A 22,593-nucleotide genomic window follows, 5' to 3' on the forward strand; every position below is an offset into this window, starting at 1 on the left:
AGTGACATTAAAAAGCACTTTAGCCATTATTCCAGTACTAAAATGTTACCTTTAACTTTGAAAAAAGTTCTATGTTCAAAAAACATTCAAACCCACAATATTGAGAAAGTTGTAAACTCGGGCTGATTTTATAGTAAGTAGTTAAGAAATAAAACTGCCTGCAGTAGTCACAGCATTTCCGAAAGCCACAGACACCATTAGCCCCAAATGCATTAATAAATAAAACCTTTTTAGAAGGTCCTTCGTAATGAAGAAAAACTTCAGAAAATTGCTGGAAGCACAGTTCAAAAGTTGAGTTCTTCACTTTCCACATTACTGAAGTGAGTCAATTTGCACTTGAATCCTTAAAATACATCTTTAATTTTTATTAAAGGCAAATTATTTTAATTCTGTATTTCTCTAAGAAGCATCAACTGTGGATATCGTATAGCAACACCTAATGTGGTGTCCCTATCCCATTCCTACAGTAGAAAGAAAGAAAACTCTCCATCAGCAAAGGGTTTCCTTGGCAGTGTTGCCCCAAAGCACAAATTTTTACACTCATCCCAAGGAGATAGTGGTTAAGATGTAACAAAATTAGAAAATGTTTCACTTTATCTATGAAGGAATATGGGGAGGAATCTGATTAGAAATAATTCATATTAAGACAACAGAATTGTATTTCTTGATACCCTCTGGCTTCAGAACTAAACCTGTTTTCAGCTGTTGGAATCTCAAAGAGGGATTTTCATTTGGAAGAGGGCAAGAAAAGATCCTCCTGTAGTTTCTGCAGTATTTAATCAGAAACACCCAGGAACAGATGCCATTAGAGATCAGATATCAGCCTATTCGGACCTTAGGCTAATGCAGCTTGTTTGTACTTCTGTCAGGGCTAGATAAAACAGCCTATCACATCAATATTTATATGGCAAAAACGTGGAAGTCCGATTAAAAAAGGAATAATCAAGTCCGCCGGCCTGTACCGCGTGTAAAATAGAGCTAAACAAACACTGGGGCTGTGATCTTTGAAACACAAAGAGGTAAGAGGAGTTCTTCATATCTCCAGCTACATTTCCCAGTCACAAAGCCACCTGAATGCTGCGGCAGTGAATGTCTCTTGTGTGAAATATCACACAAGCACAATCTAGGGAGATATCAGCAGTGACATTAGCAGAGCTTTTCAGCTGCTCCTTTGGAAGCTCTCAGAAAGCCCAGTGTTCTGCTGCTGCTGCAGCCTCTTGATTAAAGCACACAAAGCAGCTGTTTATCCTCCCCCAGTCACCAGCAGGTGAACCCGGTTCAATATTTATCACAGGCTTTCACAGATCACTGCTAACCAAGCAAACGTTTTAATTAAGCTGGAACTTGCTTCAAAGAGCTCATTCAAAACGTCAATCAGCAGGAAAAGGATCAGATACGGTGTCAGGTGAGAGCATGTAATACAAATCCACAACTTTCTTCATCCCATCGCGGTAAATTAGCCCATTCTGGAGTCCAGACCCTGATTGTAACAGGCTGCCAGTCCCCTGGAATGTGTAACAGAAGTCACTCAAACCCCATTGTGCAGGTTGTAAGCAATATGTTAAACTGCAATGGGCTAGCACATTAAGACAGATTCTTTTCACAGTTGTTTTTTGATACCCCAAGTGTTTGTTACATTACTCTCCATTTACTGTTTACTTTCTTCCCCTGGTAGAAATGGGGATTCCTTAACCCAGCTGCCCCAGTTTCTCAGGCCATATGCTCTGACAGAAGTAATCAAGAGAGCACCCTGAGGGTATAATTTCCCCTTTAAACTCACACTGGAAGAGCCCTCCCTTGCAGGAGTTAATAGCAGAGGGCCTGAGATGGATTCCCAGGCTGTGAGGTGAGAGCAGCTGAGAACAGCTCTGGATCCTCAGGCACTCATCTGCAGGTGCTGTGATGCAGCAGTGCTGGGCAGCACCTCTCACGCTCTAACAACCCGTTCTCCCTCTTGGAGTATGAACAGGACTTGATAAGGAACTAAATCTGCTTCAGGCAGAGGACTGAGCACGGTAAGACACAGGTTATTCAGAGGCAGGGCTGCCCCAGCGAACAGGACACTGCTGTTAGCACATTATTGTATCACCCTCGATACACAGTCCATTAGGGAAGTGTTGAACAGAAGCTCTCCTGGCTCCATTGCCTAAGCCACGCTAGAAAAGCATTTTTACACCTCACAGCCCGCGCTGCCATGCTATTCCTGTTCTAAACAAAATACAGTTAAGGCTCAGAACTACTAATGAGAAATGAACCTTTACTTTCTGCAATTTTCTTGATACCACATAAGTCCTCAGCCTACTAAGAGAAAAGCTGATCACAGCAAAATAATACCTTATTCTTTCATCTTTAAAAAGAAACTAAAACAGAAATAACCCCCTTTCTTCTTAAACAGAAATAACCCCCTTTCTTTCTTCTTAGGTTACTTCTTTCTAAAGATGTAACATACAGTATACTGTTTAGTTTTCTATTTTCCTCTAGACAAGAAATTCCTAGAAGTTTTAAATCGAATTCTTCATGTACCCACACCGAAGTACCAAAGGAAATTTTACGATCAGGGAGGACGAGAGATCTTTTTATTTGAAAATCAATAGCACACTCTGGTGGCGTTTGGATTGCAAACCACCAATTGAAGCTCAGCGGCACAAAGCATTTCAAATCTCACTCAAAAGTCTACAGAGCTTTCCAAAACTAATCAAAAGTACCTCCCATCAAATGGCCTACAACACAGATTCACTTTTGTTATGAAAATATTTAACTCCCATGTCTCAGAGTAATCCTATAGCCTTTGGTTTCCTTTGTGGTTACCACATCACTGACATAACTTGGCCTCTCGCACCCAGCTCTCTACTGCCTCCCATTTCTTCTTCTACTGCTTTTGCTCCACAAACATTTATGTAAAATCTATTTTCAACAGTAAGAAATGCAGAAAATGCCTAACAAAGCTGCAGAAACAGATGCAAATCTGCACCTTAACTTCTGATGTGATACTTCTGCTACAGAAAGTGGAAATAAAAACCAAAATACCGAGGAACCTTTGCATTAGCTGCAATGTTTGATCAATATCATTAAGCTGCATTTCATGCATAACCCCTTCACATAAAATATTGTTTAAAACTGTTCTTGAACTAACACTCCTGATGTAAAAGGTATTAGTGAATTACTCACTGTTTGGGGAGAAGAAGTAGCATTTTTCTTGCTTTTTTCAGAGTGAACTGTCAGCTCTCCATTTTTTCTCTGATGATAAACTTCTAAAGCATCAACCAACTGCACTCCTTTTGCAAAGCAGTGACGTTTTCTAACCTGCTGGGGAAAGAAACAGTGTAAAAATGCCCTGGGCAGAGGGATGTGCTCACACTGGCAGTCCTGGTTTTGTTTCAGCTCAGTCTGTTTTAGTAACTGGGCACTATAAATTTATGAATTATAATAATTTTTAAAGAATCTGTAGTTATTGCTGAGCTTTTCTGCTTTGATTTCTGTGACAAAACTTACAGAAATTTTAATACCATCAACTGGGAATAAATGTATTTTGGGGTTATTACTTGTTTAAATGTGAAAGATTTTAGGATGGTATAATGAACATTTTAGTGCAACAATGGAGTCCTCTGTAACAAGTAACAATAAAAATGAACAAAACCCTGTCACTCTAAACGGTGACATGACTCAGTTATTTGCTACACCCTCCTCTGTAACATTAACTGGGATTTGAGAGCTTGGTTGAGCTACACCCAGATTATTTCACTGCCCATAAATCTGCTCACCTGCTGCTCTGTCTCTAAAGGACGAATCCTTTTCCTGTCCACTTGAAAATCATCGTTCTCACTGTCACAAAGTGATAACTTTTTTTTGGCAGACAGTTTTGAAGCCAGCGTTTCCTTTTCCTTACATTCTGTAATTAACAAAATAAAATGGACGTCCATTACTGGGGATGCACTAAAGAAGGGCAACACTTTAAAATGTAATTACTACAGAACAGTAACTGCTAGAATTACTATAAATATGTATGGTGTACAAAGCAGTGTTAGACATTTCTAGACACATTAACCACCATACAGATTTCACGCAGGGCAGAACCATGTCTGCTATTATGATGGTAAAAAAACCACCCCCGGCTTGAAAGCTGCAGAATTTTAGCTGCCTACAGATGAAGTTACCTGCGTTTGTCAGTGGGGTCCCAGCTTTTCTGGAAGTTCCTGCGTCAGGAGAATGGGCAGAACGAGGAGCACTGGGAGTCCCACTGGCTGCAGCCTGGCTGCTCCTAGGCTGGGAGTGACACTTGCAGTGACACGGCGGGGACGGCGCTGCCTTCCTGCGCTCCTTGTCACACGACGACGTTGGCACTGATTTCTCTGGGGGACAAAGGCATTTGTCTGTCCTTAAAAACCACTCCAGGCTCGACACGAGAGCCAGAGGTGTGCAACAGTGAAAATAGAAGTTCAGGTAGCAGCCATAAGCTGAACCAGCTGTGGTCACCCTCTGAAGAACTGCAGTGCACAGAAAGGAAAACACCTCCCTCCTCCCACTCAATCCACACAACCACAATCCACAAGGATTTTCTTCCCAAGTTCCAGCAGCTACATTCCCTCATGGGATCCAAACCCAGCTTAGCATCACTGCTTTATACTGCCATTGAGGCAAGGTGTCCAGTGCTGGACCCAGACCTGAATCCAAATGTTTATAGGGTGATGAAAACAAATTAATTATTTTCTATTTTGTAATCAAAATCGTGCAGACGCTAAGACACTTACCATACAAAGCCTGCTGCCACGATAATGCAGAACAAAGTAATGCCAAGCTTTTGCCACTTCCTGTGGGGCTCTCCAGCAAACAGTGCTGCCTGTTATTCAGGCCTTTCACAATCTTTAAGGAGAGGAAAAGAAACAGAATTAACAGAAAATAAAGCAGATGTCTTTAGCTAATCCTAGCAATAATGTCCTAATGTCCGGCCTAAACTTTCCCTGGCACATCTTAAGGCTGCACCGTCTTGTCCTGTAGTTGGGTAAAACTTTTTAAAAGTGTTTAAATATAAATGCAATAATTCATTTTGAAAAGTCCTCCAAAAAAATGAAAGCTTACTCAAATATTACTATACATAATTATTCTGTTTAAGCAATGTGCTTTATTAAAACATTCCCCCCCCTAAAAACTTGAACATTTGTATACAGCTGTTATTACAGCATACCTAGATAAATAACCACATGGAACTTTTTTCTTGGCATAAACACTCCCAAATCCAAAATGTACCTCACCATCCCCTAATCACGGTGCAGATATTGCACAGCACAGAGAACACTGAGTGGTTACAGCTGAAACTCTCTGAATTTAATCCATCAGCTTTCTTCTAAATGCTGACAGAGATTTTGGAATTGCAAATATTGGAACACACAAGCTCCTGGTCTGGCCAATGCCAGTATAAATTCTACTCACAGCATTCATCATAGCGAGCTGGGAGGGGTAAGCCTTGCAGGGGAAGAGGATCTTCACCCCCCCAATTGTATACTCCGCCCCACCAGAAGGCATTGCCAGTTTTTCTCCCGTTCACTTCAGGTTCAGAACTGCAATTAAAATACAGAGTTAGGAACTCAATGCTAACAAACAAAGCCTGAAACAAACGCAGCACCAAGTAAAGACGAGAAGCTGTTAACGTGGTAACAGCTCAGGCGATTAACAGAACCGGAATACAGGAATTTATCCCACACATAGGCATTTCAGACTTCGTCCTCATTAAAAGCAAGTCGCCACCAGCTAAAGAGTAACATCAGCAATTTAAATAAAAACACCGTGAGCTGCACACACCAGTTCAGGTTCCATTACTCAAACTGGAGATAGAACCCAAATCCACGCAGGAAAAGCATTTTAGAATATTAAGTAATTAAAACCAGCCAGTTTTTTAACTGTAGAGCTCCATCAGTTTGTACTGCAAGACATCATAAACGACAAACATACAGCAGCTTGTACATTTTATAACAATGAAAGATAAAACTGGACAGTGACTTTAAAAATGAAATGTTTTAAAACATCTTTCTTCCACAAATAATACAGGAATTAGTCACTTTACTATTCTGTGATTATTACCTTGAATATCTCTGGATAATAAAAGCCAGACAATTTCCCTGCGTTAAAAAGATTAAATTATTGAACTAAAAATATTGAAGAGGCATAAATGGCTTTAAGAGACAATATTTTTGAACATCACAGGGGCTTTTTTCTCGTAGTTTTTCAACACTGACAAAGTAAGGCAGCAACTTTAAACCGGCAGATTCCCTAGGATAAATTAACTCACTGACTTGTGACCTCATCTGACTTTTAATAATTAAACATATCTATCAAAAAAAGCACCACCACATGGCACGATTCAGCTTCACCATCGAGCTCACCAATAGGAAAAAGCAATTCTAGCAAAAGGAGATCGCTGACACGAGCTTACATCCAACCCCTCATTCCAAAAGGAAAGGCCACCTCGCTCCAAGGCTTATCCCCAGCCCATTCTGGGAGGAGGACTCGCTTAAACGAGCACAATTCCGAACTAAGTTTGCCCCTGAGGAGAAGGGAGGGCCGGGGACACCGCAGAGACCCTTCGTGGTGTGACCAGAACCACCAGAAGCGCACCGGGCGCTCCCCACAGCGACATCTCGACCCGGGCAGAGCTGCTTTGCCTCCCGAGGGCAGGCGGCGCTCAGGAAGCAGTGGGGCCGCCCCAGCCCAGCCCAGAAGCAGCACCTGGGGGTTCGCTTCCTTTCTGTGCTCGGCGAGGCGGAGACACCGGCAGCCGCTCCCCCCGCGCCCCTCACGGCCCCGCACCTGCGGCCCCGCGGCCCCTCAGCGCCCTCCGTCCTTCCCGCCTCCGCCCCAGCCAATCAGCTGACAGGAAAGGGCCGCGCGCCGCCAATCAGCAAAGTGCACACTGGGACGCTCCCGCCTTCATCTCTGCGCGCCGACAGCCAATCACAGGGCGCCTCGTTGGCTTCCGGGTTGCACGCGTTGCTAGGCAACCGAGCCTTTAGTAAAATACTTGTAATGGGCCTATATCATCGTTAATAATATATTGTTACATTATTTGGGTTTCATATTTATTATGATTTGTAATAGTTTGTAAGCATTACATGTCATTATTAGGTATCATTACCATCATTTTTATTATCATATCATTAGCATCATCATTATTATTATCATGCTTGTTTTAAGCGGAGTGCACAGAAAACACCACGGAAAATTAATAGATTTGGGAAGCCAGTGTCTTTTCACTACTCCTGTTCTTGTCAGGTGTCTGTGCCCTCAGGTGTTTGCCTCAGGTGAAATTTGGGATGAACTTGGAAAACTTAAAAGCAAAACAGGCAACTCCCTTTGAACTTCAGTCAGACTGTTGTCGGTTTGTGGGATTTTTTTTTTATTTAAATACCACTACAGCATATAAAATTACACTTGGAACTGAGGAGGAAATAAAATACATACATTTAGATTATTTACATAATTTACATGAAGATGACAAAAATACCCTGGGTAGGCAGATGGTGACGGGGGTGTTACAGCAGGAATCCTGGAACACAAACCCACGGGGGTTTCCCACACGGAAATGTGGGAATTCCATCCTCCTACACAAAAGAACAACCATCTCCATGATGGAGCAGAAAGGATTTGGCCTTGGAATTGCTTTGGCATGGCTGAAACCTGTCCCTCCTCTCCTTATCCCCCTGCACAGTCACCCTCAGCATCCATTTCTTTATTTAATCTTACCCTGGTGGACAGCTCAAGATGCCTCTGCACTCATTTCTTCAAGTCTTTTTCACCTCTTCTTTTTTTAAAGTTAAAAAACACAAAACCCTCTGAGCTGTATTCTCTAAAAATCCCATTCATGTGGCTCATTTTTACTATCAGTACTGATTTTTTTTTAAGAAACTTTTAGACCAATTTCAAGCTCTCAGTGAAGGCTGGTTGATTTTTAAATTCCTGATCTTATGAACTGAAGCTTTGACCAATGGTTTGACACACAGATAAATTCTCTCATTTTCTTAGAACTCAGTGTGAGTTTTTGACACCCCTTTTTCAAGTATTCCTTGGAGTACTTTATTCCAACTTGCTCTGCAAGGCTCTGGAACAGCAGCTCATTTACCTCAAGCAAAGCACTTCAATCTCAAATTTTTCTCACTCACCATTTTGCTGTTTGCCCAACAAAATAAATATTCACTTTTTGGTGTTATAAAACCCTTCCAGGCGTGTTGCTGCGTCACTTCAGGAGCTGAGCAAGCCTGAAAATCACTGGCTCCCTGGAAATTATTTACTGATCCCATCAGAAGCTTTCACTGGAAGCAACCAAATCCTGTTGGGATTTTCTTCTCAGCCACGACCGAATCAATGAATGAAAAATGTGCACTTTTGCTCCAGCTCCTCAGTCCACTTTCACAGCTTTTTTTCCAAATTTAGGCACCATAAAGAGAGGGAAAAGCTGCAGGACAAGTTCCCTGAAGTTTTTTCCTAAATCCCACTGACACTCATGTTAATTATTTCAATGATGGTGTTCTCCACACACTGGCACAGCTGAACATCGGGGTCCAGGCTTGCAGTGTCCCTGGAACAGCTTTTGCTGGAGGAATCTTGACAGAGCCCTGAGAAATCGTGTGGCTTCTCCTTCAGCTGCTGGAGACCTAGGAGAGGAAGCAGAAGCAAAGTACACCTCAGTGAAGTATTGAGAACTGTTATTTTCCTGCCACAACACAAATAGGGATGCTAGGAGATCGAAAAGCTGAGCCAGCACCATCCCAGGGTGATTTCACAGAGACACCACAACATTTCTGTCTCGTTTTTCTGTGCCTGACCCTTTGGGGGGCTTTCTGAGGCCCTCGACTTACGGGTGATGATGGGGTCGAAGTCTCGTGTCTGCGTAGCAACGTCAGAGGCACAAACTTGTCCAATTTGGATCAGCAGGGACATGATGTCCTCGTACAGGGGAGGAAAGGCTTGGCAGAAGGACACCAGGCAAGGCAGGGTGGGCATGAAAAACGTGTAACGCTTGGACTGGGTCAGAACTGCCAAGAGATGTGAAAAGAAATGATTAGAAAATCCAATCAAGAACCGCTGTTACTTTTACAGTAGCAATTAGACAGACAAAACTGCATTCAGCCTAGAGGAAGCACCCTGGCTCCCAGAGCAGGCAGCTCTGGTACCTGTGAGCAGGGTCCCCATCACGTTGATGGCCAAACGAGCCACGCTGAGGGATTTGGGCAGGGCGTACTGGATACACAGGTAGGACAGCAACTGGATGGCAAAGATCTGCCAAAGGAGAGAAAAGCAATGAAATTACAGGATGTTCTACAACTTCTGGCCAAAGCTCTTCACCAAACCTAACAGTAAGTAAATATTCTCTGTTTTACCATGAAGGAAACTGAAGCCAAGGAAGGTTTAACAATAGTTATTATGATTATTTTTCTCGTGGTATTAAGAAAAGTAACCCACACATATTTAACATAAATCAAAGTGTTCCAAAATCCCCCCCTCCAAAATGAATGATGAGCAGTAAAGCAACACACAACGTGCAACACAACCCTTGCAGGAGATATTTGGGGCTGATATATTCTAGTTTTAACCTTAGTTATCAGCAGTAACTTAATACTAGAAAGAATTAAATAAGAACTACAAAGTTGGTTTGATATAGAAATCTTTAGTCCAACAAACTCCAGCTGCCTTCAATGCCTTTAATTTAAGGTAAAAGTGCTACAAATATTACCTGAATATCCCAGGCAAGTCAGAACAGGAGGTTTTTAGTGGCTCAGCCAATATTTCATCAGGTTAAATACCCACAGTGATTCTGCAGCCAGGTGAATGCACAGTACCTGCTTTTCCAGTTCAGGCTGGGCAATGAGCTCAGGAATGAAATCCAGACAGATGTGCATGGACGGGATCCCAGCCACTGTCAGTGCCAGAAGTTCACACGGATAACCCTGTGCGATTAAGAAAATAGATGTGTCAACGTGTCACAGGTGTGTTTTAAAAATTCTGCTCCAACTAAGCTTTTAAGTTACGCCTGTGTTAATGCTTTGTTTCAAAATGAATGTATTTGGAACTCCCTTTTGTTCAGAGCTTGCAGCAGGCCTGCAGGAGGCAGGCTGGGTACAAACCCAGGGTCTGAATCAGTTCTTTATCCTCAGTATTTAATGTTTTATTTGCATGGAAGCTCCCCTTTCACTCGCCAAAGGAAAGCAGACTGCAGTGACCTTTCCCTTCTGGGTCTTTCCTGTGTTCCAAATTTCACCATCAGCTCCAACTTGCTCATTTCACAACTGCCCCATAATGACTTTTTTATCACTTAATCAGTTCCAGGTCAAGGCAAATTAACTCCTTGTAAAGAGTCTGCCATCTGGCAGGGAGCAATTTAATATGCATTAAAAACACATTTATATTTTAAAAATTGCTGATCTTTCCCCTCTTCTTTTTTTTCTGAAGGTGCTCAGCTGCTTTTGCAGGGCCAACCTTTCTCCTTCCACTCTAAAGAGATAAACTGTGCCCTGACAAAAAGGAAAGATAAGGAGATGTTTATGTTTGAAGCCAAATTAATTTTGGATAATGGGGATAATAATTTCAAAACACGGCCAAAGAAAAGTAACCCACAAAAGATGTGGAACAAGTAATTACAAGATGATTAGGGCAGTTTTCCTTGGCCTAGATGGCCAAACAGAGAAGGGCAGAGGCACAAAGGAGGGGTTCAGTGACGAGGAACAGGCAGAGTTTGGGTGCTCACTACAGCCAAGAGAGCAAGCACTGAAATAGGGAGGAAGTGTGAGCTCTGCAAACTGGGGGAGGCAGGAGGGAGGAAAGTGGGTTGTTAGCACTTCTGAGGAAGACTGAGCAGCCCCTGAGTCTCTGCCACCCTGCCAAAGCTGAGCAGAGCTCCAGCGGCGCCAAGCACACCTGGAAATGCACGAGTTTGACGATGTTGGGGTCGGCGATGTACATCTGGTGCAGCAGGCAGCAGATGAGGCACTGCACCTCCCGCAGGTTGCACAGCAAACTCTGCTCCTCCTCCTCCTCCTCCTCTGCCTCAGCTCCCTGCGGGCTCGGGGGGCTCTGCACATCCCTCAGGAAATCCTGAGCAGCGCTGCTCTGGCCCTTCTCCTCTTCCGTAGGCAAGCAGATCTCCAGAAGGATCTGCACAGCAGCACTGTCCTGGGGAGAAAAGCCACACAAGATGCTTAAAAACCCCCAGTGAAATAAAACAGATCAAGTACAAAATAAGAAATGGAAGATTGTTATGTCATTAGGATTTCTACCTATGGGTTTTTTAAGTACAGAATGGAAACGACTCAGCTCAAGAATCACAAATCCTGTAGAATATTTTAAAAACCTCAACAGTTTGACTCAATCAAGATGTAAAGAAAAAAAAAGGTTAAATCTAACAAAATATCATGATCACAGATGAAAGGAGTGAATTCAGTGGAATCTCATATTGCTTCAAAATAAACATCCAGTGGTCCCTTAAAGCACCCAGAGCAGACAAAATACGCACAGGGCCATGTAATTCACAATATACATCACCCTGGTCATTTAAATATAAAACTTCTTATTAACTCAAAAATCGTATCATAATAGGAACTCCCAATGTGACATTTTTCCTGACAGAGGGATGAAGAGATATCTGTGGAACAGGATTACTCAAGAATTTCCATAATGTCAAGCTGAGGAAGTGAACCATCCTTCAGCCTCCCACTTCCCAGTGCTGGCTGCTTCTCTGAAACGTCTTTCAGATGATCAGCTATGGGTCTGTCACACTTATTGATGTTTTGCTGCTCCAAATCCAGCCACAAACAGCTTCTGCATCACACAAGCATCAAGGCAAAAGGGCTGGCGAGCAGAACTCTTCTGTTCTGACAGAACCACTATCAAGGCAGTAAATCAGCACAATGCTTCAGACAAGCAAAAAGAAAATATTTAACCATCTGAATACAGAGGCAGCTTTCTTTTCCAAGTTGGTAAAAAAAATAGAATTTAAAAGGCCTCATTTTTTAATTTCCTGTTTCTGCATTTCTCTTTCACCACTGTTTTTCCTCACATCGTGGAATATCCATTTCTTCCCTCTTACCTGAGCAGCGAGCAAAGCATTTTTTAACTCTTCCCTTGTAACTTCTGGGGCCTCTGGACCCATTGCATTGTTTTGGGATGGCCTAATGTCCTGCTCTGCTGTCTCCTTCAGGTGAGCATTAAGATAAGCTTTGGAAGCAAGAAGATATCCATTCAACATGTGCAAAATGATATCCATCAGAGGAGGACTCCTGAGATGGGAACACAGTAAAACAAAGACATTTCAGTAACGTGAACAAACTAAAAGCACTCCCAAGGGCTGTAGCACCACAGCTCCTCCTCTGGCGTCACTGACATCACTGCAAAGACTCCCTGGGGAAAGGAAGCAAATCTGCCTCTATCACATCCATCAGCAGCACCCACTGGCAGAAACTTGCCCAAAAGGATGGAATAAACTACAGGCACAGGGGCTGGAAGGATGTTACAGCTAAACCTCATCCACCAGCACCATTTCCAACACGCTGCAAAGTCTGTCTACCCAAATCCAAAATGGATGAGCCATGTGTAAAACCCAAAGGTTTGAAAACACAGCTGCACAGGATAAAATGCTGGAACAGCAGGCCCAGCTCCACAGTCCTCAGGTCGAGCCAAGCTCCTGTGATTAGTCTGAAAAGATGTTTTGAAGTGCTGGAAGCTTTCAGAAGTTTTCTGTTGGACACCTTTATGTCAAGCACTCACCATGCAGCAGCACAGACACTCACCTGTGAACTCTCTGATCACACCTCAGTACAATCAGGGGATCAATCATCAGATCGTTCTGCGTGTATTTCTGCTGTCGCACTATTTTTGCTGAAGGCTGCAGGGCATTAACAGTCATCACCCACAACCTAAAATGAGAACATTTTTATGATTTAATAGAAACTTTGTATAAGAAAAGGGGTTCCCTAAACATCTGGTCACTCAGCCCTATTTTTCTAGGCCTATCAAGTAGCAAAAATCCCATTTGCAGCCCTTGAAGTTAACCAAGGTGCAGTTAACTTACACTCCCTGGACTTAGAGCAGTTTTCACTGCATTAAAAAAAGGCATCTTCCTACTGAAGTGAGTTCCTGTTCCACCAGTAATTCATCACAAACAATGGACACTATAAAACCATACTCCTGTATTTTAAACTGAAGACTTCTTTTCCCCTGAGAACAAGAACTATCTTCCTTTTAAAATGCAAAGGTTCAAAATGTCAACAAAATGCAGCTCCAACACACTCTATTGAATCACAGCCTCCCAATCTCCCAGATAAAGGCATTGTGTTATTATTTTTAAAAGAAAAAGTGGCCTCCCACCTATGTGCACCAAGAAACCAAACAGTATTTTGAGCCTTGATACCTTCTGGGCATGACAGTGTTCAGAACCATCCAGAGTTTATTGACAGCCTGCAGAATCCCCCGTGGGACTCCAGCTTCCAGCAGGAGATTCATGTTTGAGGTCAACACCTCTGCATAGGGGATCAATTCTCCAGCTGAGAGAAGGGTCAAATGTTCCAGGATCTGCATCAGCTGGGTGTGATTTCCAGGCAGCATGGAAAAGGCTGTAAAACAGAAACAGCAGGATCTTGCTAAAACTGGACTTCTGACATTTGGTGCATTGAAGCATTTTGGTTATACAAATGCAGTACAACCACACACTTCCAAAATCTACTGTATTCCAATCTAGTTGGGAAGAATTGACTCGGAATGAAGTTCTTTACCTTCTTGGAGCTGTTTGGGAGAGTGGTTCTTGGCCATGTTGGTGAGGAGCATCCTCCTGAGCAGGGCGTCGGTGCCGGTGATGTGCTCCTCACAGATCCAGTCGTCCACGATGCACAGGTGAGGGTAGTTGGTGGCCAGGAGCCTCAGCAGGGCAGAGTGCAAGCCTTGGGGACAGCAGAGACATTCACAGGTCAGATCTGAGCAGCTGCATCTGTCACCTGAACACATCTGTGCCTTTCATTTCAACCCCTGGATGGAATCACTGCCCAGCAGCTCAGTCAGGTGCACGATCACAGCCTGATACTCCAACTCCCAACAGAGAGGAAAAGTTACCCTTTGGAAAGGAACTCCCAAACTCAGCCTGGAATGTTCAACATTCTCAGATAATTCCTACCCTAAAACCTGCCCTAGGGAGGTGAAACCTACTCTAAAAGGAACTGCTTTCCTCACACTTGCACTGTGACCCTTCCAACATCTCTGCAACCCCAGTAGCTACTCCTGACAGATTGTAAAAGCAAGAAAAAGGAAATCAAACTATGAAAAAACCAACAGCCACTGAGCTGAGAACACTCAGCCTTCCTTTTCATGCACTTTAGACCTTCAGACACGTTTTTACCTCCCAGTTCCTGCTGCAGCCCCTGTGCCTGCCGGATGAGGTACTTGATTGGAATCTGATCCATCAGTGCTGAGGAGTAGGACTTGGGTTTTCTCTGCATTGCAGCTACAGGGAACAGGACGAGAAATCACACACAGAAGTCACAGCGAAAAACAAATATTTCCCCAACTGGATCAATAAAGAAAATGCAAAGCACTTGTCTCTATATTATCCAGGTAAAATAGAGAAAATATCAAATCACTGTAATTGATTTTATAGTATTTCAGGCTTCCTTGAATATTTGAAGAAAATAAACCTGCGAGTGCTGGAAGTTTTGGACCTTAGAAAGGGCTGGTGAAACTACACACCAGATATCAACATTCAGTGCTCACTGAAACGTAATTCTGTCAATAAAGTACACAGCAGTCTTTTAGTAATGATTTAAAGTCTCCACATCAAAGGTAAAAACGGGATCATTAAGTATTACCAAGTATAAAATTGCCAACTCAAAGAAAAGTGTGTGCACGTTTGATGACACGTGAATAAATGAAGATCTCAAATAATTATGAAGTCTTTGTTAATTGTTATTGCATTCCTTTGATGCTCCTAAACATTTCTCGTAACTTGGACCTCTTCTAATCAGTAAAACAAATGACTCCACTCCAGAGTTTTAGCAGGAACTTTATGTCCTGAATCTCTACAGCAATGTTTCACTTAATCCAAACTTCTAAAAGTTTTATGCTGTGCTTAAATCTGACAGCAGCATGAATTTTTCCCCTCTTTGCACCTAATTTTCAGTTCATCTGTTTCCCCTCCAATGCTCCCTCATTTACCTAGAATCTTTGTGTTGGCCAGCAGTGCCTCTTCATAGGACAGGACGTAGTAGAGGACGAGCAGCTGTGTGGTGATGCTGAAGCGTTGGGTGGGACGAGTGTTTTCTCCCTGCACATAAAACCACACACAAAGCTCAGCTTGCATTCCTGATTCTTGGGAAGAAAAATTTGGATTTACCCAAAAATATGATGAATATCTGAGTACCAAGATTCGCTTCAAAACACATGACTGTCACTGTAGCAGGAGGGAGTTTACAGGCAGTGAAAACAAAAAGTGAAGCAGCCTAACACAAATACAAAACCCTGAACCACGTCCACATAAAGTACAAAAAAAGATCCAAACAAGATGATTACCCCAGAGAGTCCTTGGAAAACATTCAGGATCTCCTGCTCTGTGACAGGCTGGTTGGTGGCCTCTGGGTTGGATTTAGATGCAGGAGTGAGGATGGAGTTAATGTAGACATCAATGAGGGGAAGCAGCTGAGGGTGCAGCGGGGTGGTGGTTTCACAGAGCTGCCGATAGATCCAGTCCTACAAGAGAACAGCCCGTGACTCCAGCAGCTGGGCTCGGTCTGCCAGTACAACCCCTTTGAATAAACGAGGCTTTCACTTTGGACAGTGTAACACCACTTCTGAATTGGTCATAAACTCTGTATCCTGGGCCCTGATTCACACATACAACTTGTCCTGGCTGGAAAATCATTCTAACTAATTAAGCACAGCTGGGGGAGAGAGATTTATTTATTTTTAACTTCTTTAAGCCGTGGTCTCTGGATTGCAGAGCTAAAAATGAGCACCCTATCTTAAAACACAGGTCATTCCTTAATTACACGGTAGGAAGGTACAAGATTCATCACGAATTCTGCTCCCGTAAGTCGACCTCATCAGCATTCAGAATTGTGAACAGAAGTAAAACAAAGGTTTACTTTGATGGATACTTTGTGCTTGGTGAAGGAACGACTCTTTAAGAGCTGGTAAATGCAGTGAATAGGTAAAAAGCCAGTGATGTTGGCACTGAGGTTGCCTGTCACAGGCACACGGACAGCGTGGGCTGTAACCACCTGAAGAGAAAAGACAATGGACACAAAAACACCACTCAGCACAAGGTATAAAAGTCACACAGCACAGCCCTGACTGGCATCTCCTCATTTCTGGGGAATACAAAGGGAAAGGAAAGGGCAAAGGGGGGAAAAAAAAAAAATCCCTAGGCTGAAAATACCTGCTCAGTGAAAATCTCCTGTGTGAAGATTGTCTTCATTCTGCTGAGCGAGCTGGGCTTAATAACAATCTGAAATCCAGAAGAAGGTACTTAGAATTGCAAGTTCTATCTTTCTTATAAGTAAGGACTGCAAATTTATTTTATAAACTGATAAGTTTTAGCCTTTTAAAACTTGTCTGTTTTCCTGGTATCGCAGTTAATTCACATCTGTATCAAATGTCAAACAGAAATATTTTCCAATGTCACAAGTTCATCACCCCATGTCTTCCTTGTCCTGAAAAGTCCCTCCCCAGCTTTTACATCTGGTGAGACACTGTTTCACAAGAGTGAATTCTTGGCAAATCTCCTTCGGCAATTCACTGAAATTAATTTTTACATATATAGATATTTCTTTTAACTATTTAAAATAAAAACTTTGCAGCGCAATTTGGAAACTACTTCAGTCTTCTAAAAAGTTCATTTCTTGGAAATAATCATTTCAACAGGGCAGCACTTTTTGAAGATACTTTTATTATCACGTTCCTCTGTATCAAGAACTATGCACATTTTAATGTTCTTCCAGAGGAATTACTGCTCATTTTTCAGCAAAACCAAAGTTCTTTATATCAAAAGTAAACTAAATACTGAAGTACCAAAACCCAGTAACAAAGAGGATTTTAACAGACAAATGTACAGGCTAGAAAGAGCTTAGGATTTACCTTCATTCCCAAGGTGGAGCAGACCAAATCAATGATGGCACTGAGCTGGTTGCTGTGGAAATACATGGCTACCAAGAGGAGCATCTCTCCAAAGGAAGCAGACACACCAGAAATGCTGATGAGAACAAAGAGGAAGAAATACAGGATGTAAGCAAATAGGACACAAATAAATGTGAGATTACTGGAATCACAAAAAGAAATCCAGCCTGCTCTCACCTTTCAAAGTAGGCTTCTTCCTTTATCATCCAACTGAGCCACATCACCATGAGCTGCTCCTGCTCTGGGGTGCTGCACAGAGAAAATCCATAATAGATCCTTTGCCCAGAAATCTGGTGCTACTCTTACTACCACTTGCAGAAAAGGCAGTATTTGAGGAATCTTACACCAGGAGACTTCCTGTCACTTTCACTTTAGCATCCAACTGCTGATAAGTGGTGCTATTTGGCACAAAGGTCAGTGCAACTGTCAGGCAACTTCCTTTTTGGAATGCACCCAACAGAGAGCTACACCCCTGAATTATCTGCACTGCTTTCCCACTAAGGAATTTAGCTGTGAACTTGTTCCACGGAAAAGTGAACCAGTCAGGACTACTTCAGTCTTCAAAAAACCACTCATGCCAAGGCCATGAGTCTAAGGACTTGCTAGAAAACAAGAGTGAAATATCCATTCACCCACCACAGAGTGCAACAAATCCCTTCCATCGATATATGGAAATTTTATAAAGAATCGGGGGGAAAAAACCTGTGCAGCTCTGGGAAGGGCATTGCCTTAATGGTGCTAAAAGAGTCAGATCTTCCAAAGCTCCTCCTGTACTGAGAGTACCTGACCAGAGTGGAGAAGGCCAGGAGCATGCAGAAGGACAGGGACACGAAGCGGACACCGGCCGGGGTTGCGGGAGGGCGGCTCGTCATCAGCTGCAGGAGCTGCTCAGCCTCCTCATCCGTGGGCCTGAGCAGGGCAGAGAACAGAACAAAGCTGGGGATTTAACAGGGAAGACATTTCCAGTCTCTCACAATGGTTAAAGATTGAATTTTCCCTGCTATTCAATCTAGCAAGGTGGTAATTTGCTCTGAACTTAAAGGGACAAAAATCTCTGTTAAGAGACAACAGTGAGAAAACTTCCCCAGGAAATAACCTTGTCTATTAGTACAAACAAATTAAAACTAACAATGCATAAAGATGCTACATTAGTACTCTCTAAAAAGTGAAAGCAAAGGGATAGAAATTCAAAACCATATAATGCATGTTGCTAGAAGAGAAAATAGCTGATAACTCTACACACTGCTCCAACCATGTGGGTTTAAGAGTTTTCCTTACAAGCCTGCAGAAGTGATTTTGCAGCAACAGAGGACTGAAATTGGTGAGTCCTGCCACAAGTTTCGAGGACACAGCAGCATTAAGACAGAAGCACCCAAAGCCCTCGCCCTGTGCTGAAATGGGCAGGCCTGAACAAAACCCCAGAGCATGAGAAGGTTCCTCACTTGAGGCCAGCAATGCCCATGAGGGCACAGTAGAGCCGCAGCAGGGCGCTGGCCTTCACCACGTGCTCCTCCTTCAGCCCTGAGTACACGGACACGTTGGGCTCCGTGTCGGCGTCTGCCTCCTCCACAATGTGCGTGCTGCGCACCGTGGGCAGGATCCCCATGAGCTCCAGCAGCAGCTGCCTCCTCATCTGCCACAGCACAGAGCTGATGTTATCTCTTTTTCTCTGTGTAAGAGGTTAAAAGATGGGAACAATGTCAAATTCAGCCCATGGAACAATGGATTATGTAAGAGTTTCCACAGTCAAAGGAAGAAGGTGATTTTTTCAAAATAGTTTTCAGTTCTAAGCTTGAATAAGTCACCTAAGCAAGACAAGATGCATCTCCCCACTGTGAACACTGAGGATGAACATATTTATCAAGCAAATATTACAAACATACAATTCCCTGGTTTCCATACCTAAAAACCTCTCAGGGGAACAACCAAATAGCTGCTGCCTTCAGGGATATGATTTATAGACCTGAGAGCCCCATAAGAGGAGGTTGCCTTCTAAAGGTTCCTCCAAGATGTGCATTCAGACAAATCTGCAGCACACGTCCAGAAGAGTTACAGCAAGCTACAAGAATATTTCTTTAGAAGCAGAATACACCAAGATTTTCCCACCTGTTGGCCATTTCGGATGAAAGTTCCAAACCACGTCCGAACCTTCGCATTTGTTCCAAGCAGCAAACCGCTCACAAAGCACACCAGGTCACTGACTCCATCATCTGAGGATTCGTTCTTGGTGTGATCCAAGGTCAAAGCCACACCGAGACCTGGCAGGTGACACTCCTCCACCTGGATAAAACACAGGGGCTCAATCATCTTTGCTGGGTTTGAAGCCCCAGGAAGGTTCTGAGCGACGATTCTCACGGCAGACTCACCACCATGCCCCGGACCCTCAGGGCTTGGGAAGGGTTCATCTTGCACAGGTGCCGAAGAGCTTCTGTCCTGCGCCGGCCGCCGACGCTCTCCTCATCCTGCCGCTCGCCGTTCTTAATCAAACCCCTGCACACTAAAGATCCAACAGCAGCTCTGAGGAAATCTGTGTTACTCTGGTTTTCCTGAGTTTTTTATAGCCTTTTGGATTTTCATAAATGGAGTCAGATTTTTAGTTACTGCACGATATTAAGAGCAGTTTTCTAACTTTTCCCACAGATGTAACATAAACAAATCCTTAGTTTTTCATTCTCCGTCCTTTGTTTGCATATTTCTAACCTGAAAACAATTGTAACTGACGGCTGGTCTGGCCAGTTGGCTTGAGAGGTGAAAACTCTAAAAGCCAATCTTCTGCTAGACCCACAAATGTATAAAAAGCAAGAAATAAAACAAAGAGCTCTCTCTCCGCCCTGGATTCAGCCTTGAGCTGGACGGAGAAACCTCTGCTCTGCGAAACCTCTTGTCTGCGTGTGGCTGCTTTGTGTGTCTCGGTGACAAATCTGCCCTTCCCCACACAGTGATCACCTCGTCAGGGGTCTCAGTGGAAGGGACAAGAACTGCAAGCAGGGATAGAGGAGGTTCTCAGCCCCAGCCATCCCCTGCCCACTCAGCCTTTGTAACAGAGACCCAGAGATGAACAGCTGTGACACACACAGCGAGCCTGGCCTGCACCAGGCTGCAAAACATGGGAACCGACCTGCTCGGGTGGCAGCATCCAGCAGTTCAAACCCGTATAACTTGTGGTTTAACCCAGAATTAACCACACTGCTAGAAATCATTTCAAGAGCTGCAGAAGAAGCAGTAACTCACCCTCGTTGAAGCTGTCAGGGACGTTGGCCACCAGAAGGCAAAGGAACCAGGCTCCATTCTTAACGTGCAGCAGAGCTTCAGCCACATCCACTATTGGCAACAGTGATGGCAGCTCTGGATGGAAAGAGAATGTTAAAAGTCACAGTGGCTCACAGGGAATCAAAAACCCTGTTTCCAAGAGCCGCACAGCTTAGATTAACCCTACCTCTGTCCCAACAGCTCCCAAAGTTGGTTTCTTATGTTTGTGATAGGTCAGAAAATACCATAAATAGAGAAACACCACACCTGCTTGCAAAATGCAGAGAACATCTGCTGCCTCCTCCAGGTAAACAGGACTCTCGAAGAGCTCAGAAGATTTGAGGAAAAACTCACCATTTGATTCTGACACCTGCAAGACAACATTTATAATCAGTCAACAGGTTTTATGAAGCCATTTGTCTAAATCTGCTTTAAATTCAGCATGTTCATAGATTAAAATCTGCCAAAAACATAAAGCTATCAATACAAAACAAACAGGAAAAGTTTGGAGAACAAGAAATATTTACTACTGGGAATACTTCAACACAGATGGTATCATTGCTTCTTTTCAGAAGAAAGAAAAATAGCCTACTGACATTCTAAGTTTAGACAAAGAAAATAAAATGTTTGGTGAGCAAGGAAGTGGAGAAAGAGAAATGATGGTTAATAGCACACTGCAATAGGAGCAGAGAATGGGATGGAGAAAAGTCATCAGTTCATTTCCAAATTATTTCTGCACTGACAGATCACCAAATCACACTATGTTTGAGTACAGTATATTACAGAGTCTCTGTAACATCAGCAAAGACTTCCTCTAGGAAGTCACGAAGTTTAAGCACAAGCCACTGTCCAATCAGACTGAGACTCTGAATCTTGATAAAGCAGGTAAGGATTGGAGAAGAGTGCTCACACCACCAGCAGCACCAGAAACAGAACCAGTGCGTCAGCCAGTCCAGAGGGCAACCTAAAAGTCACAAATATCCACCTATGGGGAAGTTCACCTTGTTCATAATGGCCAGTAACTCGCTCAGCACCAGCCGGAGCCGCCGAGGAGAGTCACTGTGCTCAAACTCCAGCGTCAGCCCGTGCTGCAGCTGTGACACCAAGATGCTTTCTCCACTGCCACCTCCCAGCTTGTGCCTGGCACACAATTCAAAACAACAAGTATTAAACGTTTCTGCAAAGACAGAAAGGCTTCTGGTTAAAGGAAGGCAGCAGTTCTCTAGGGATCTCTTCTATCCCACCAAAGGTCTGTAAAGACTCTTGTAATTGCAGTACAGGAAAGCTGATTCAGAACATTATCAAAATTTCAAGTGCTTCTATTCCCCAGCAGCAGAGTCAGGAAAGCACATCCACCTGAGCTGTCCCTTCATCCCCCAGAGCCATCCCAGCCCCTCCCTGCCGGGGCAGCTCCGCCAGTGCATCCATCCCACTCCCTCCGCTGGGCACGGCGGGGGAACAGATCCCCACGAGGCACAACTCAGCCCCAGGGCTTTCCTAGCAGATCATCAAGGGACACGAGTGGCCGGGTCCGTCCGGCACTGAAACAGCTGCTACAAACGGAACAGCTGGAAAAGCCACACAGCTCTTCCGCCACAGATCTCCGATCTCCGCGTTACCGGAGCTGCTGCTCCTTGCTGGCGTCCTGCTCCAGCGCGTGGAAGTCCACGGACAGCAGCGCCACGATGGAGTTGACCGCCTCGACCCCCGAGAGCAACCGCAGGATCAGCTTCTTGTCCTGCGCCCAGCTCTGGCTCTGGTCGGCGGGCGCGCACAGCGCCATGCGCACGAGGCAGGGCAGCAGCAGCCGCAGCTCGGGGTCGCTCAGAGCGGCCAGGCGCACCACGTCCACCTTCTGCATCGCCTCGAAGGCGTAGGGGCTGACGAACTGCAGCGCCGAGCACTCGGACATGGCGGCGGCAGCGCCTCCCTCACGGCCCCCGCGCCCACCCGCCGCCGCCGCCACTACCGGGGGAAGCGGGAAGTGACGTCACGGCGGGCGGGCCGAGGGGCGGGAAAGGCTGAGGGGCGGAAAGGGAGGCGGGAAAGGCTGAGGGGCGGGAAAGGCTGAGGGGCGCCGCCCTCCCCGCCCCCTCAATAAACCCACATCACAATCAAGGCTTCATGAATAATTTATTCCATTTGAATTTTTTTTTTTTTTTTAAAAAGTATAAACCTTTTTTTTTTTTTTTTCTTCATTTCCTCGAT

At 44.1% G+C, this 22,593-nt stretch overlaps 2 protein-coding genes across 9 annotated transcripts in view; both read right to left on the reverse strand.

Moving 5' to 3' along the window:
* Positions 1-6,863, reverse strand: part of BRIP1 (BRCA1 interacting helicase 1) — a 91,769-nt gene extending 84,906 nt beyond the window's left edge. For 2 of the 7 annotated variants that reach the window (XM_040082746.2, XM_058423049.1), the window contains exons 1-6: positions 6,721-6,834; positions 5,428-5,555; positions 4,749-4,860; positions 4,155-4,349; positions 3,762-3,889; positions 3,169-3,306 (exon numbers count right to left, since the gene is read on the reverse strand). In XM_040082746.2, the coding sequence (XP_039938680.2) occupies positions 3,169-3,306; positions 3,762-3,889; positions 4,155-4,349; positions 4,749-4,860; positions 5,428-5,520 (666 nt within the window). In that variant the 5' untranslated portion in view covers positions 5,521-5,555; positions 6,721-6,834. Of the gene's footprint in view, positions 1-3,168; positions 3,307-3,761; positions 3,890-4,154; positions 4,350-4,748; positions 4,861-5,427; positions 5,556-6,075; positions 6,114-6,427; positions 6,685-6,720 lie in introns of those variants that run through there. The other 5 variants (XM_040082747.2, XM_040082750.1, XM_040082748.2 and 2 more) reach the window with 5 other exon arrangements.
* Positions 6,864-7,190: 327 nt separating this feature from the next.
* INTS2 (integrator complex subunit 2) lies at positions 7,191-22,350 on the reverse strand. 2 transcript variants are annotated; one of them, XM_040082712.2, is made up of 24 exons: positions 22,005-22,350; positions 21,387-21,525; positions 20,653-20,755; positions 20,368-20,481; positions 19,503-19,633; positions 19,243-19,416; positions 18,579-18,805; positions 17,920-18,045; positions 17,314-17,385; positions 17,098-17,212; positions 16,400-16,468; positions 16,107-16,241; positions 15,535-15,711; positions 15,181-15,289; positions 14,369-14,473; positions 13,752-13,916; positions 13,391-13,592; positions 12,771-12,896; positions 12,071-12,260; positions 10,903-11,157; positions 9,828-9,935; positions 9,162-9,267; positions 8,847-9,023; positions 7,192-8,642 (listed from the first exon to the last, which is right to left on the reverse strand). In XM_040082712.2, exons 1-24 carry the CDS (start codon positions 22,295-22,297, stop codon positions 8,473-8,475), a joined length of 3,588 nt encoding a protein of 1,195 aa, XP_039938646.1. In that variant the 5' UTR covers positions 22,298-22,350; the 3' UTR covers positions 7,192-8,472. The 2 variants fall into 2 exon arrangements, with proteins under 2 accessions (XP_039938647.1, XP_039938646.1); XM_040082713.2 differs by lacking the exon at positions 16,107-16,241 and having other exon boundaries at positions 7,191-8,642.
* Positions 22,351-22,593: the final 243 nt, after the last annotated feature.

The sequence above is a fragment of the Hirundo rustica genome, chromosome 19, assembly GCF_015227805.2.
Source record: "Hirundo rustica isolate bHirRus1 chromosome 19, bHirRus1.pri.v3, whole genome shotgun sequence".
In the NCBI taxonomy this organism is placed as follows: domain Eukaryota; kingdom Metazoa; phylum Chordata; class Aves; order Passeriformes; family Hirundinidae; genus Hirundo; species Hirundo rustica.